Raw genomic sequence first — 16,264 nt, 5'->3', positions numbered from 1 at the left:
CCAACTGCCGACAAAGATCTTAGACAGTCTTTTCCGTATTTGCAGGACACTTGCCTCAGTTATCCTAAGAATGCCCTTGGTTTGCGATTGTGCAACTATCGTGCAACATGTGACCAACACTTAGTCTTAGAGTCTTTAAATATACTGACCATGACCTTGCAGTGATACTGACCATGACCTTGCAGTGATACTGACCATGACCTTGCAGTGATACTGACCATGACCTTGGGGTGATACTGACCATGACCTTGCAGTGATACTGACCATGACCTTGCAGTGATACTGACCATGACCTTGGGGTGATACTGACCATGACCTTGCAGTGATACTGACCATGACCTTGCAGTGATACTGACCATGACCTGTGCAGAGGATGACGATGACGTTGTCGGCAGTGATGTTCCCACGGCAACGACCTGGTCGCCCATCGCGCTGTTGTGCACGTGCTGACTCGACGCGTCCTTACTCGACATGCGGGTCAGCCCTGCAGAGGTGCAGAATTTTTTTTACCTGCACCACGGCTTAAGAACCACTAAGTTAATCATTTTCTATCCTTTGTACCACATTTTATATACTGTAATTCTTGATTTGCTGACTGTAACTTAATTCTAGCTAATTTAACGGTCACTACAATGTAGTCAACCGCTAAAATTTCAGCATTGCTAATATTTGATCACTAATATTTGAGACAGTGATGTTTGTTCCCACCGTTAAATCAAGTGCCGTGACCTACTCCATTTTCCCCAAACTTCTATATTTTCCTGCTGCTATATTAAAAGTGATTTACAGTTCTGTAAGTGGTAACAATCAGTACAGCAAAGAAAAAACAATCCCCATACATGTGGTCCCTAGTACAGGACTGCCACAGGTAGACATCAGTAATACTTCCACAGTTCCAATCTTGCAGTAACCAGCGTATGCAGGTGGCTTTTCTAGCCCTGAAACAAACCTGTGCCTTTTCCTTTATAACCCATATGTACTTTGAAAACCAGCAGATGGACCAGTGCAGGTTAGGTGCAGGTAAACTTTAGAAACACCTGCACAGCTCTAATTCTACCTGCACTAACCTGTACCCAGTACATGGACCAGTGCAAGTTAGGTGCAGGTAGACATCAGAAACACCTGCACAGCTCCAATTCTGCCTACACCACCCTACATATTCAGTCTTCCCAGCCCTGAAACAAGCCCGTACCTCTCTCCTTGGACACGGCAGCCAGCCCGGGAGTGTTGAGGATGGTCAGGGCGTAGTGCGGCGGAAGGCACGCCTTACACAGCGTCGTGACGAACGCGTCGCGCGGCACGTTCAGGCCCAGCTGCCCGCAGATCGACGCAAACGTCTGGATGGCCAGCAGGATGGACTGGGTCGCACTCTCGTCCATACTGGGGGGAGAGATGACAAGGGTTAGAGGTTAAGGGTCAGGGATCAGAGAGATGTGAGTTGGAATGGGTCACGCTCTTGTCAATACTGGTGAGGAACATAACAAGAGTTAGAGGTTAAGGGATCAAAGGTTAAGGGTTAGAGATTAAAGGTTACAGAGAGGTGAGCTGCAGGTACAAGGTGACACTCTCATAAGGGTTAGAGGTTTTTTTATCTACTTATTCATTTATTTCTGTTTTCTTTATACAGGGTAGGCACCCTGCAATAGATGTGAGCTGGACTATGTCATGCACACTAGTTCATGAAGGCGTGGCAAAGGTAAGGGGGCAAAGGTTTTGGGGCAAAGGTTAGGGGTCAGAGGTTAGTGAGATGTGACTGACCTGGAGTCCAGTAGCAGGGACAGAGCAGCCAGCACACTGGTCCACGAGGAAGTTGCTAATGTTTCACACAGCTGCTGGTCGGCTGGAGTAACACAGAGAAGGAACAATAATGTGTAAATCATTACAGCTGAGATTGGACAAAACACTTCATTGTATCTGTATCAATATCAAAGCCTTTGTACCCATGGTTCCATCACATAACTGGTATATGGAACAAAAAGCTTTAAATATTGATTGAAAGATCTCAAGTTTTAGATGATGTAAAAAATGTTCAATCATCAGCCCTGTGCCTTATAAGCAGTAGACAGAACTTAGTTGAGTATTCTTTTCTTGGGTGGTAAACAGAAACTCAATTTCAGTGACTTTTGCGGTCACTATTCAACTGCGGCAATTTCATCATGATCACAATTATCCATTATTTTATCACTCTGAGGCGAGCTAGAAAAAAATTTTCTTACTGCTAAAATTAAATGCTGTGAACTACTCCCTTTAACCCAACAGCTAAAATCACTGACTGCAATATCAAATGGTTTGACTGTAGCAGAAAGTTTCAGTGGCCCTGTACATGTGCCCTACCTGCCTCAAGCTGCAGCGGGGAGCTGGGGATGATGACCTGTTCCATCACACTTATCGAAAAGAGTAGGGGTCTTTTTCGGTAAATCTGTCCGAACATGCTTGTTCCCTTCTGTACAAACCTGGTGTGTTACGCCATGAGGCTGTTTACAAGGTATGCAATACAAATAAATAATAAGTTTCTTGCAAGTTCTTGCCCATAGGCTAATTGCAAGTACATGAAACATGGAAGGACGGACAGACAATTGGTACAAATATAGCATGTGACTATTCTAGTTCAAATACTAACAGTAACACTAAATTCTATCTTATTTGGGTTTGACTTCTTTTTTCGAGACAGTGCACGACGAATGCTTCCACTTTTTCTGTAATATGTGGGTTTTGTGATGTTACTAGTAGCAGGAGAGTAGTTATCTTTTGTTCTGTAAACATGGAGAAGTTTGGATGGAATTTGGTGGCCTCTTTAAACAGCGCCTTTCTTTCTTGATCGTAGAACGGGCAACTTGAAATTGGAAAAAACAAATAAAACGTGCCCCACCTGTGTCCAGTTGCAGCGGGGAGCTGGGGATGACGACCTGTTTGCTCCTGCTCTTCCCGTTCTTCTGCATCCTCCCTCCGGGCTGCGGGGGCAGGATGGAGGAGATGATGGTGCTGATGCTGCGCACACAGTCCAGCAGACACGCAAACGCCACCGACAGCCCGTACCCCTCCGGGATCGCAGGGGGGTCCGTCTTATCCAGCATCTCAAGACTGGGGAGGAAGTGAAAGTTATCTCAGCATCTCAAGACTGGGGAGGAAGTGAAAGTGATTTTTGGATCGATGGATCAATCAACACGCAACAATTCTACTGGGTTACAAAAATGTATTTAGACACCACCATGATAGCTTTAGAACCTGGAATGTTTTTAGACAGGAATAACAGATACAGAAGAGTTACACTGTACTGTACTATCATGTAAAACTTTTGTCTCATGTACCTCATGATAAGCATCATTATGTACCTTTAAGTCTGACATTACAGACAGTTACTTACAAGGTGGGTTTGGCCACCCCTGCGCTGGCATGGAACAGGAGTGGGATCCACATCCCCCTGTACTCGAACGCCGGCGGGGGGGTGGTCCCCCCTGACACGGGCAGACCCCCCAGAACGGCAGGGGGGGTGCTGTCACTGCTGGTCCCCTGAGAACCTGGGAAGAACAGAGTCATAAAGTTTGTAAATCAATTAACATACATGTACATGTGCATGTGATCAAGTATCATAGACATGGTATAGCATAATGGTTAAGAGTGTTTGGCATAGTGGACAACAACCCACTGCCCTTACAGCCTCAAAAAGGCTATGAGACTACCTTTCCCTATCACAGAAAGATCTTATCATTCGGTAGGTGTCAACAGCACTGTCTTGGAGTCAGATATGTAGAACTCAGGTATGAGATTCAAACATTTGCATCAAACTTAGGTGTGAGACAAAATCACTTTCATGCTATTGGAAAGGGTTGCAATCCCTAGGATGGGACATTAACTCATTGCATTTTGTAAGGAGTGGTGGAATTTCATTTTCATTTTCAGTGTTATGGTATAGCACCTCTCACCTGGTTGGCTGCAGTATTACGGCATGACTGCTGAAATCTAATCTGATTGGCTGCAGTGTTACCGTATGATCTGGTAAGTCACCCCTGATTGGCTGCAGTGTTACGGTATGATCTGGTAAGTCTCCCCTGATTGGCTGCAATGTTTTGGTATGACATGGTAAGTCTCCCCTGATTGGCTGCAGTGTTACGGTATGACCTGGTAAGTCTCACCTGATTGGCTGCATGACTGATGAAACCTCACCTGATTAGCTGCATGACTGATGAAGTCTCACCTGATTGGCTGCCTCCCCCTGAGCCAGCGGAGCTGGAAGGTGCGAGGAGGAACAGCGTCTGGATGTAGGAGCCGACCGCAGCGTTCAGGTCGCGGAAGACTTTCGTGGAGTGCTGCTTCATGTCGTAACTTTGGCAAAAACATCTGGGAGAAAGGGTAAAAGACAACAGTCAAACTGAATCAATGGTTGTACAGCAGCAAGAACCATTATTGAAGGAAAACCGTCTGTATTTTTCTGTGCTCATTCATCTTTTCTGCAAGAGCAAAAGCCAACTCTACAGACATCATTTTCAAATGATTTCAGCTATGTATGGAACCTAAAGGATGTATTCCACTAAGGAGGTATGCTTTTCTTAGCTGTGTGTGGTCATGTTGTGGCCATCTTGTAAACTGATACCATCCCACAACTAATTCATACAAATTTTGGCTCAAAAATGTTTTTTAAGGGCTGTAACTGTGGAAAGAAGAGGGAAGGAAATACCCAGCATTGGCTGGCAAATACTGGCCCTAGGCTTGTTCCTTCATGCCCAACAAACCACCCTGACTTGTGTCGGTGAACAGCCTGTCTCTTACCTTAACATATTTGGCTGTACACAGATTTTGTGCAAAACTTCCACAGCAAAAACCGTTACCTTAACATATTTGGCTGTACACAGATTTTGTGCAAAACTTCCACAGCTAAAACCCTCTGCCAGCTGGGCTTGTCTGCATCTAGGAACTTCACTAACAACGACAGGAAAATCTCGCACTCCGTCATCTGGAAATAAACAAAAACATCAACATCAACTTACATTTGAGATGCAGTCTCTGTATAAGATCCTTAGAATCTTCCAGAAGCATTTCATATCTGTGGTCTGTGTTCCTTTTTTAGTTTTGCTGTCAGAGTCCAGAACTCACAAGTGTAACACGGTGGCTATATAGGTCACTCAACAATACACATTCAGATGGATACTCACCAGTAGTGTGCAGTACTCACTAGTAGTGAGTAGTAGTTGCTGATGAGAGCGTACACGAGTCTAAGCAGACGCATGGAGATGGGGAAGTTAAATACTCACTAGTAGTGAGTAGTAGTTGCTGATGAGAGCGTACACGAGTCTAAGCAGACGCATGGAGATGGGGAAGTTAAATACTCACCAGTAGTGTGCAGTACTCACCAGTAGTGTGTAGTAGTTGCTGATGAGGGCGTACACGAGTCTAAGCAGACGCATGGAGATTGGCAAGTTAAATACTCACCAGTAGTGTGTAGTAGTTGCTGATGAGGGCGTAGACGAGTCTAAGCAGACGCATGGAGATGGGGAAGTTAAATACTCACCAGTAGTGTGCAGTACTCACCAGTAGTGTGTAGTAGATGCTGAGTACTCACCAGTAGTGTGCATTACTCACCAGTAGTGTGTAGTAGTTGCTGATGAGAGCGTACACGAGTCTAAGCAGACGCATGGAGATGGGGAAGTAGGGTTTCTCGGCGGTGGTCGCGGCGCTGGGGGCGGCGGCGCTCTGCTGGAACTTGATGTTGGGGGAGAAGAGCTTGATGACCAGCGGACAGACGCGCTCCTTCAGCAGGAAACTGAACTCTGGGTGCTGAGAAAACGGGAGGAGCAAACAATATCAACAAGCATGTCAGCATATCAGCATGTTCTATCAAGCTCATTCAGCAAGAAAAGTGTAACAGGAAACTGAACTCTGGGTGCTGAACAAACAAAGAGGAAATGTCAAAAAGTTTCACCTCAATATCACATCTAGCTCATCTAGAAAAAAAGCACATTGACATGTTTTGATACAATCTATTAGAGAAGTTTTTGATAAATTATCACTCAATGGAAATGTTGCTTTTGATATGTTGATCCTTGGTTATATTATGTACAGATGAAATTACACTTACGTACACGTAGCGGAAATGTAGTTAGTTGTAGGGTAGTGCTAAATCTAAATTAGGAAGTAGCTCGAGTTCATGCAAAACAGTCCAGGACTGGCGAAGAAACAGACCGCAGACGTCACCGTGCACTGTCGAACAGCGTAGAGTCGGCCGGAAAACAGTGCGTCGGCGTGTAGCTCTCACTTAGTACTGTGAAGTGGGCCCTGGGCGGGTACTGGGGGTCTTCGGTGCACAGCTGGAGCTGGTCTTGATGCACTGTCAATCTGGCTGTGCTAAACTACTCTAATCTATTCTACTCTACTCTAAGTTCAGTAGTTGCGGTTCGGCGATCCCGAGCTGAAGACGATCTCGCCGCAGGGCGCTGCCGCGAACTCCGAGTCGGGCCGGAAGTAAACTTCGCGTTGACGTGGAGTGGGTGTACTGGTAGCCTTGTGCAAGCTGCTGTAGATGCACATCGCAGCCTCGAGTCCGTGTAGGTACGGTTGGGGAGGGAGAAAGGCGGGCGCTGAGGAAGGACGGCTCGTGGAGAAGTTGTTTACGTAGTTCACGAGAAGAAACATGGCTGCCAAAGTCTCGGGCATCTCGCGGAGCCTCTCTCGCGAGACCCGGCGTCACCGGCGGGAAATGGGGAGGGGGAGGGGGGCTGTCGTTCCGGTCTGTAGACTCTCTGTGTAGACGTTGGAGCCCGAACTCAGGAGCAGGCAGGAACGGGTGCGCGGTCCCAGGCTGGTGAAGAAAACTCGCTGCAGAACGTCACCAAGGATTACGGACAGTGTAGAGACTCAGGGTCGGGTGGAGCCTCTCGCTTAGAACTGCGAATCCAGGTGGGCAACATTACTGGCGGCCCATGCACGTTGCTGTACTTGCACACCGCGGCCCTGCTGTCTGAATGCACGTCGGGCCCAACGGGGACGGCAACCCGCAAGTTTCTTGGTGGATACGTGTGCCTCGGTAGTTGGGGAGCACCGCACGGTAGATTGAAATGCTTCGTGAAGACTCGAGAGGGGAAAATTTTCGACGGAACATTGAGCGGGAGGCGAGCCCAGCCGTACGGACGGCGGATGTGGCTATTAATGAAGGCGGCACGAGCGGGGGTCGAAGGTCGCTTCCTCAGCGTAATTCCCTACGATTGGTCGAGTGACCAATCCTATTATTTGTATTTATATCAAGCTTTGATTTCTGGAGGATGGTTTTACCTAAAAAGAGAAGAAGACTGTCCTCACAAGCATACTTAGCAAGAAACCTGTTCTAATCACTCTGTTCTTCTGTACTCTGTCCCATTTAGCACAGCAAACAAGCTATTATTATCACCGGGACTCTAAGGACTGAGCCATCATTGATTAAATTTGCCTTACTCTTTACGAGCGGCTTTCCACCACAGTAAGCAAGCAATCCTACTGTTCTTATGACTTTCAGCTACTGTCCTACATAGTACAAAACATTTTCTGAACACTGATAATTAAAGTCCCTTGAGTTGCTCACCCTGAAGAAGACGGGAGAGAACTGCGTCAGGATGTTTTCCACCAGCTCCAACCCGAACGTTCGCGTCATCTCCGTCATCCCCACCAGCCAATAGGGGCTGTCCGTATTCACTAGCTGACACAGGTCCTACAAACAAACAAAACAAACAAACATCAACAACTCCGTCATTCCCACCAGCCAATAGAGGTGGCTGGCTGAGCCACTAGGTCCTTCAAACACAAAAAAAGCAACAACAAAAACAACAACACCCCAGGTGAAGTCTAGTGTCGACTATTTACATCAAGATTATCCTTGGGCATTTATACATTCTTGACTCAGTCAGAAAGCAGGTAGGCATTGGCTGCACACGGTCCCTTATTTCACCTGTCCTGTAATGTGACACCTGACTCACCTGGAACAGCAAGTATGCGTCGGCAGCACACGGCCCCAGCGACACCGGTGGCTTCTTGCCAGGACGGGGACTCGACGTTGTTTTGTCTTTAACTTCAGAATTTACTGAAACACACACAAAAAATTAGATGTAGTATCCAGTGGTCTGTTAGGGAGATCACAGTTAGTCTTTGATGACAATCATGCATGTGGTAACAATATCATGATTCTTGGTTTCATCATTCTGTAGCTTTCGTTAAGGCACTGTAAAATGGTCGAGACAGACGCTATGTACAGTATCTACAGGTTCATTGTACTGGCTCTATTTGACCAGTACAGTGGACCAACGTTTGACATCCCGTCCTAAGGACTGAGACTCTTTCCAGTAGCATGCATGTTGGATGAGCGACAACAGCCAGGATCAAACTCCCAACCATTTGGTCCAGAGGCAGGATTGCTTACTACTGGACAACGCACTCACCTGTGTTGGGATCCTCGTCCCCGTCCTCCACCACGAGCCGCTCGAACACGACCGACACGACCTGTTGAACCGTCGCGGCCGCCGTGTTCGCCACCGAGCTGTCCTTACTGAAGTGCAGCCGGAAACACACCACGATGGCCTGCAAGAGTAAAGACTGAAGTCAGTACAAAAACACAAAACACTGGCCTGCAGTGAAAACAGCAACAAATGTTCTGAATATTAGACAACAGACATCTTTGTAAACTTACCAGATACAGCCTGGGACGTCAGTCAAAAGCTGTAAAAGGAAGCTAGCTGACATGTCCTATGACCCTTGACAGTTGACACCTGACCTACCTTAGCCAGTGGGTCATGGTGCAGGTTGCCAGACATGGTGATCAGCACCAGGATGGTCTGTAACCCCTGACCCCTGATCCTTGGCCTACCTTAGCCAGCGGGTCATGGTGCAGGTTGCCGGACATGGTGATCAGCACCAGGATGGTCTGTAACCCCTGACCCGACCCATCACCCCTGACCTACCTTAGCCAGTGGGTCGTGGTGCAGGTTGCCGGACATGGTGATCAGCACCAGAATCGTCTGCAGAACCTTCAGCTCCTCCATCCCCGCCTCCATCAGGCCCCACAGCACGGCAACGATCTGCTCTGCTCCCGACTGGGAACAAACATTCAAGCAAATGAACAAACACTCGTCATTCCTGAAGTTATAGTGCAGTCAATGTACACAGATTCTGTGTTATCTTTTACAGCCCTTATTGTAGGAACACATCTGCCCCGAGGCGTATTAAGTTCAACAGATTTTAATTGTGTTAATCTGTGTCCCTGTGTGCGTACATGTGTGTATGTGTGAGTGTACATACCTCTGACACAGCCCTGTGTGACATTAGCCTTTGTATGGACGTGAGAGAGATCTGCACCAGTTGCATGTGTGTGTGTGTGTGGGTTTGTGAATGTGTGTGTGCTTGTATGTGCGTGTGACTGTGTGTGTGAGTCTGTGTTTGAGTGTGTATATGCCTACAAGTGTACGCACCTCTGACACAGCCCTGTGTGAGACGAGCCTCTGTATGGACGTGAGAGAGATCTGCACGAGTTTCGGACAGCGACTGTCGCAGCCGAGCACCAGCGGCTGCAGCACCTCCAGGTTAGCCTCCGAGATGGCTGCAGGGGAGGAGACAAACATCACGCTGGGCCAGGGTTCTACAGACATCACGCTGGACCAGGGTTCTACAGACATCACGCTGGACCAGGGTTCTACAGACATCACGCTGGACTAGGGTTCTACAACATCACGCTGGACCAGGGTTCTACAGACATCACGCTGGACTAGGGTTCTACAGACATCACGCTGGACTAGGGTTCTACAACATCACGCTGGACTAGGGTTCTACAGACATCACGCTGGACTAGGGTTCTACAACATCACGCTGGACTAGGGTTCTACAGACATCACGCTGGACTAGGGTTCTACAGACATCACGCTGGACCAGGGTTCTACAACATCACGCTGGACTAGGGTTCTACAGACATCACGCTGGACCAGGGTTCTACAACATCACGCTGGACTAGGGTTCTACAACATCACGCTGGACCAGGGTTCTACAGACATCACGCTGGACCAGGGTTCTACAGACATCATGCTGGACCAGGGTTCTACAAACATCACACTGGACCAGGGTTCTACAGACATCATGCTGGACCAGGGTTCTACAAACATCACACTGGACCAGGGTTCTACAGACATCACGCTGGACCAGGGTTCTACAGACATCACGCTGGACCAGGGTTCTACAGACATCACGCTGGACTAGGGTTCTACAGACATCACGCTGGACCAGGGTTCTACAACATCACGCTGGACTAGGGTTCTACAACATCACGCTGGACCAGGGTTCTACAGACATCACGCTGGACCAGGGTTCTACAGACATCACGCTGGACCAGGGTTCTACAGACATCATGCTGGACCAGGGTTCTACAAACATCACACTGGACCAGGGTTCTACAGACATCATGCTGGACCAGGGTTCTACAGACATCACGCTGGACCAGGGTTCTACAGACATCACGCTGGACCAGGGTTCTACAACATCACGCTGGACTAGGGTTCTACAACATCACGCTGGACCAGGGTTCTACAGACATCATGCTGGACCAGGGTTCTACAGACATCATGCTGGACCAGGGTTCTACAAACATCACACTGGACCAGGGTTCTACAGACATCATGCTGGACCAGGGTTCTACAGACATCACGCTGGACCAGGGTTCTACAGACATCACGCTGGACCAGGGTTCTACAACATCACGCTGGACTAGGGTTCTACAACATCACGCTGGACCAGGGTTCTACAGACATCACGCTGGACCAGGGTTCTACAGACATCATGCTGGACCAGGGTTCTACAGACATCACGCTGGACCAGGGTTCTACAGACATCACGCTGGACCAGGGTTCTACAGACATCATGCTGGACCAGGGTTCTACAGACATTACGCTGGACTAGGGTTCTACAACATCACGCTGGACTAGGGTTCTACAGACATCACACTGGACCAGGGTTCTACAACATCACGCTGGACTAGGGTTCTACAACATCACGCTGGACCAGGGTTCTACAGACATCACGCTGGACCAGGGTTCTACAGACATCACGCTGGACCAGGGTTCTACAGACATCACGCTGGACCAGGGTTCTACAGACATCATGCTGGACCAGGGTTCTACAAACATCACACTGGACCAGGGTTCTACAAACATCACACTGGACGCAGGAGGGCAACTTTTCTGCACACATTACCCTCAGTTCATTTGAGTAATTGTCATACATTTAATTTTTGTTACTACAATTCGAATTGTTTAATGATAATATGCAGATAATGTTTGACCTCTGGCCTCTCCCGATTATTCTTAGTTTTATTACACTTATTTTTGTTTGATTCACCTTACTTACTTTATTTATTGTGTAAGTTTTGTTTCTGTATTAATTTTGCTTTTAATGTTCAGACTCCAGGAAGAATAGTATATGGAAAACCACTATAATAGAGATCCTAATAAAACAAACAAACAAACCAGGGTTCTAGCTAGCCTGACATTTTTTTCCATCATCACAATTCCCATTGATGGAGAGATCCTACAAAGAGTCTTCTTTTTTTTTTCCACCTTGTACAAACTTCTATCATTTCATTCAAATTTGGACATTTGATCTATATTCACAAAAAGTCATGTATTTTTGTCTGTCAAGGTTGACGGAATGGTCTGAAAAGTTTCCATCATATGTAGCATAATTCCCTCAAATGATGGAATAACAGGTGCTGGCTAGAACCCTGCACTGGACTGACGGGTTCTACTGAAGTTTAATAGTTATAATCTGTGACAGAATAAGACTTTATGGTACTAAACATAACTATTGCCATCCTATTGTTGAGGTTTTTTTTATTATTCCCTGTCCTGCTACTATTTTCATATCTGGGCTTGAGGGCATCAAACCCTGCAGTTTTAGTGCTGATAGAAAGATTCTGTAAGAGACTAGAACCAAATGTCCCTCTCTCTTGAAACATGCTTAAAAGTCCACTGTATGGTGGGAACGAAAAATGTATGTTCTCAATCTCAAGCAGTCAAAAAGAACTCAGTTATTGTAACTGAAGGGACCACCCCTAAGATTCATATAACTAAACTTCTAAAGGAACAAATCTCATTTAGCAAAGGAACTCAGACTACAGGGCAGAGATAACAGACTACAGGGCAGAGATTCCCACCTGCGGCTGTGTCCTCCTCCTTAGCAGAGATGGTGCGGATCTTCAGCACGGAACCTTCTGCTGCCTGGAGGGATAATCGGGAAAAGCATGTCAGAAAGTTATCACATAGATGCAAGAATTGTTGTACTCTGTATATTGTCCTGAATGAAAGGGGTTACGATACCATCTATACTTCCCAGTGGCACAAAGGTTTGCTTCCTTCATGGATCCTCACTTCAGGACAACTAATGTTTTCTTCCTTGCCTCTGCCAAGACTTCTGGAGGCATGTTTTTAGTTTTACTGGTTCTCTACACCACAGCAGCCACACCGAGTAGAACCACTATTACTTAGTATGGAATGTGAGGGACGGTCATAGAAACCTTGGCTAGGTAAAATCACTTGGTTTTGTAAAAAGAAAGTTTGATAGTAAATCATACAGGGTATTTCTTCTTGGCCTCAGCCGAGAGATTCGATAGGTCGGCCAGCAGGGCTAGGGTTTGTTTGTTTGTTAGTTAGTTAGTAAGTTAAAGAGACTACAACAGTTCTAGGCCTCCGCCGACAGACATCTCACTTGAGATTCTCAGGTTGGTCACCAGTGTTAGTTTGTTAGCTAGTTAGTTAGTAAGTTTAAAAGACAACAGTTCCTTACCTGTCTGACCACGGGGTATTTCTTCTTGGCCTCGGCCGAGAGATTTCTCACTTCGGCCAGCAGGTTTAGGGTTTGTTAGTTAGTTAGTAAGTTCAAGAGACAGTTCCTTACCTGTCTGACCACCGGGTATTTCTTCTTGGCCTCGGCCGAGAGATTCCTCAAGTCGGCCAGCAGCCCGTCAACTAGCTTCTTCCCCAGGTCTCCCATCATGCTCTGCTGACAAAGAGGTAATAAAAATAAAATCATTGTGTGGCAGACTTTTACTTAGTGACAAGTTCATGGCACATTGGCAAACTGGATCAGTGTGTGGTGTCATCAATGCCAGGACACACTTCAAGGGTTTTTCTAGAAAAATTGAATAAGAGGGAGCACACACAGGCGAGGGAATGGATTCTATGTATCTAAGAAAAATCGATCGCTGAGTGAAGTCTGAATGCTGGATATGAAGCTAAAATCTGAATTGGACAAGGGGGTGCTGGGCTAAAACAAGAGGGCGCAACGCCCCTCTTTCCTGATTTAGATGAACCCCTGCACAATTAATTAGCCGAGAGGCCCGGTGGACGTCACTCCACTGTCAAGTGATGAAAGCCGTGTAAAGTGTCTCTTCCAAGGGCACAACATCAGGGCATGTCAAAGGATCGAACCCAGGACCCATCTGTTCTGAGCCAAACATACTAACCATCATGCCACATGATGCCACTCAGTGGTAAAATGGACTGAGGATTGGATGGATTTTGTCATTGGTTAGAAAAAAAACTTGAATATACAGTTTTACAGAACTTAATTAGCTTTGTACAGTATACATCACATTGCAGATTTAGTGTACAGGGTAAAAATTCCTCCAGCTCTTTTTAACAACAAGTACAATGAACGGTGGACCGCGGCTTACATTGGCCTCTTTTGCAAGCCTTCTAGGAGTGGTGGCGTTTATTTTTGGGTAGAGTGCTGATCTTTTTTTTGAGCTAAAACAATCTTCCTGGCTTTTTAAACCTGGCCCATGTGTTGAAAATCACAAATCAGCGATCCACCCAAAAATAAACACCACCAACCCTAAGAAGGAGGCTTGGCTTGGATCCCATCCAAAGGTTCCACCAACCCTCCTATAACTCAGCATACGGCATCTAACATTTTACTTCCTGGACTGGGAGATCTCACACTGACTTCACTCATTAATATAACTATTTTAAGTTAAATACAATAGATTTTTCAAGGCAAGACAATGTGTAAAACACACACAGGACACTCTTAATTATGTCTTGTTATACCAACAAAAGGTTTCTCACAGGTGAAAACCCGCTGGGCCAGAGAAAACTGTAACGTTATGTTGTTGTTTCAGGTAACACGCCCCCCTCCCCCTTCCTGGTCCCCACCCCATTCCCAAGATCATAACGTTACAGATCGGAATATTTGGACAGTGAAGTCACAGACGCAGCGTAATAACTGTACTACAGTAGAGTCTCAGCGGGGAAGCACATATAATTTACTAATATAGCTGTTAAACTGCGTTCTCAACCTGTTGTTAAAATGGATGAATTACAACTGTAAGTTATTTTACGAAGCTAGCTAGCACGTCAGTCGCAGGGTGTGAACTACAAACATATCCCCACATACGGCCGTGTTGAGTCTTACCAGGGTGTGAGAGTGTCCGGTCTTGTCGATTCTTCCTTCAGGCGCCCCAAAACTGCTCAAGCCGCGGTTAAACCAGCGCCACAAGCCGACAACATGTCAGTTTTTACCGATTCTGAACCGAGTAGATTTGGGAAGTCGGGCTGCACGTCATCATAACCTTTAACCCCTAGTTCGACTGCTGGGCGAGCCCACGTCGGAAGGGTGGAGGGTCAGCGGTTTGCAACGCTTTGAAATAAGTTTTTTTACGAGAGCTTGCCTCCTCTTGAGCTGATTTCAGAATGTCATAATAAGCCCCTTAGGGCAGATGTCTGATCCAGCAGACCATGGTCAGAAGAAAGCTTCACTTGTCCGACCTGTTGCACTTCAGGTAAATTCCGCACGGCAGAGAATTAATTTATTGGGTGATTAGGCATTTTCTATGGGTTCTCGGCCTCACCTGGATATTTCTCTATTATCTCCATGAAAAATGGAGATATAGTTTTGGGTGTGTCTGTTTGTCTGTCGGTTTGTCTGTTTGTGTTTCCGCACCACTCCAGTCAGCATAACTCAAGAGCCCCTTGATGGATTACACATGATGATACTTGGTATGTGGGCGGGTGTTGTGAAGCCGAAATTCAAGGTCGATTTTGGGCCCCCCTGTTATGTGACCTTGGTACTGCAGCAGAACTTCAATTTTTGTATCTTTTGACCTGGGCGTGCTGTGGTCTTGATTTTTGGGTGGCAGGTAGCTTGTGATGTAGTTAAGAAGTGGTGTAGGTTTGGGCCCCCTAGCAGCTTCCTCTGGAACTGCAGGGGCGTTTTTGTGAAAATCTTCTAAGGAGAATAACTGAACAAAGGAACAATGGATTTCCATGATACTAAGTATGCAGGTAGCTTACATAGAGATATACACAATGAAGTGCAAATGATGCTAATTGGGACTTACTTTGCATTGATAATGAGGTAAATCTATATTTGCAGGGTTTTACATTATCAGACTCAAATAGATGTAACGTATGTAGTTTATGGAAAGAGGATCATCAACAGATACCAATTATGCAAATAAATTCCTAATTTGCATAATTAATGCAAAAACACCATAATTCATCTAATTGGAAAATTATAGGACTGTCAATATTACAACATGTGCAAGTTAGATAAAGGTGTTTATGACCAAGCATATATTATGCAAATGTGTAAGTATTGCATGAATAGAATTGTTCATGGAGATATGAGGTCGTGGAACTCTTGCTTATTCATTAATCTTTTGGATGTTCTATAAGATGCACAACTAAAATTTTGGGGCATAATTATGTAACATTAGTATGAGTTTTTTTTACCGATATCCACCAAATTTCAAATCATTGTGGTCATTACTTTCCAATCTACGTCCGTTTGAAAATCAGTAGGTAACGTTGTAAAAGTGGCGAGAAGAAAATAGTGAACTATGATCAGAGCTGTGTGGGTCGTGTTCCTCATGCCATGAAATCTACGAAGACATTCTTTCAATGTTCGCACGAGTCACATGAAGTTACACCCGAAGAAATGTAAAGTGATGCATGTCCAATTCAGAAAGTCCCACTCCACCCCCCCTCCTCTTACTGTTGACAACATTGAAGTTATACAAGTGAAAGTGATGAGAGTTTTGGGTGTTATCCTCCAGGCTGACCTTAAATGGAACTCACACGTGGACTCAATCTGTACTAAAGCTAATCAGCGCATGTACTTTCTCAAGAAACTGAAGCACTTCCATCTCTCCATAGAGGACCTGATCACGGTGTACATTTCCTACATTCGGCCAATCTTGGAAAATGCCTCTCCGATTTGGCACCCCGGACTGCCTAAGACCTTAAGTGACAAAATTGAGAAAGTCCAA

General features: G+C 46.0%; 1 protein-coding gene across 1 annotated transcript in view; it reads right to left on the bottom strand.

Moving 5' to 3' along the window:
- The window catches only part of LOC136434323 (protein MON2 homolog), a 32,092-nt gene extending 17,499 nt beyond the window's left edge, over positions 1 to 14,593 (bottom strand). The window contains exons 1-16 of the mRNA XM_066427084.1: positions 14,410 to 14,593; positions 12,892 to 12,996; positions 12,152 to 12,215; positions 9,426 to 9,553; positions 8,919 to 9,050; positions 8,400 to 8,538; positions 7,941 to 8,044; positions 7,550 to 7,675; positions 5,578 to 5,772; positions 4,827 to 4,951; positions 4,196 to 4,338; positions 3,365 to 3,518; positions 2,870 to 3,081; positions 1,759 to 1,840; positions 1,193 to 1,380; positions 357 to 484 (exon numbers count right to left, since the gene is read on the bottom strand). Coding sequence (XP_066283181.1) covers positions 357 to 484; positions 1,193 to 1,380; positions 1,759 to 1,840; positions 2,870 to 3,081; positions 3,365 to 3,518; positions 4,196 to 4,338; positions 4,827 to 4,951; positions 5,578 to 5,772; positions 7,550 to 7,675; positions 7,941 to 8,044; positions 8,400 to 8,538; positions 8,919 to 9,050; positions 9,426 to 9,553; positions 12,152 to 12,215; positions 12,892 to 12,990 — 2,019 coding nt within the window. The 5' untranslated portion in view covers positions 12,991 to 12,996; positions 14,410 to 14,593. The remainder of the gene's footprint in view (positions 1 to 356; positions 485 to 1,192; positions 1,381 to 1,758; positions 1,841 to 2,869; positions 3,082 to 3,364; positions 3,519 to 4,195; positions 4,339 to 4,826; positions 4,952 to 5,577; positions 5,773 to 7,549; positions 7,676 to 7,940; positions 8,045 to 8,399; positions 8,539 to 8,918; positions 9,051 to 9,425; positions 9,554 to 12,151; positions 12,216 to 12,891; positions 12,997 to 14,409) is intronic.
- Between the last annotated feature and the right edge of the window lie 1,671 nt (positions 14,594 to 16,264).

The sequence above is a fragment of the Branchiostoma lanceolatum genome, chromosome 5 (genome assembly GCF_035083965.1).
Source record: "Branchiostoma lanceolatum isolate klBraLanc5 chromosome 5, klBraLanc5.hap2, whole genome shotgun sequence".
In the NCBI taxonomy this organism is placed as follows: domain Eukaryota; kingdom Metazoa; phylum Chordata; class Leptocardii; order Amphioxiformes; family Branchiostomatidae; genus Branchiostoma; species Branchiostoma lanceolatum.
Note: the sequence above shows the minus strand (reverse complement) of the source record. Positions and strands in the feature narration are given on the sequence as shown.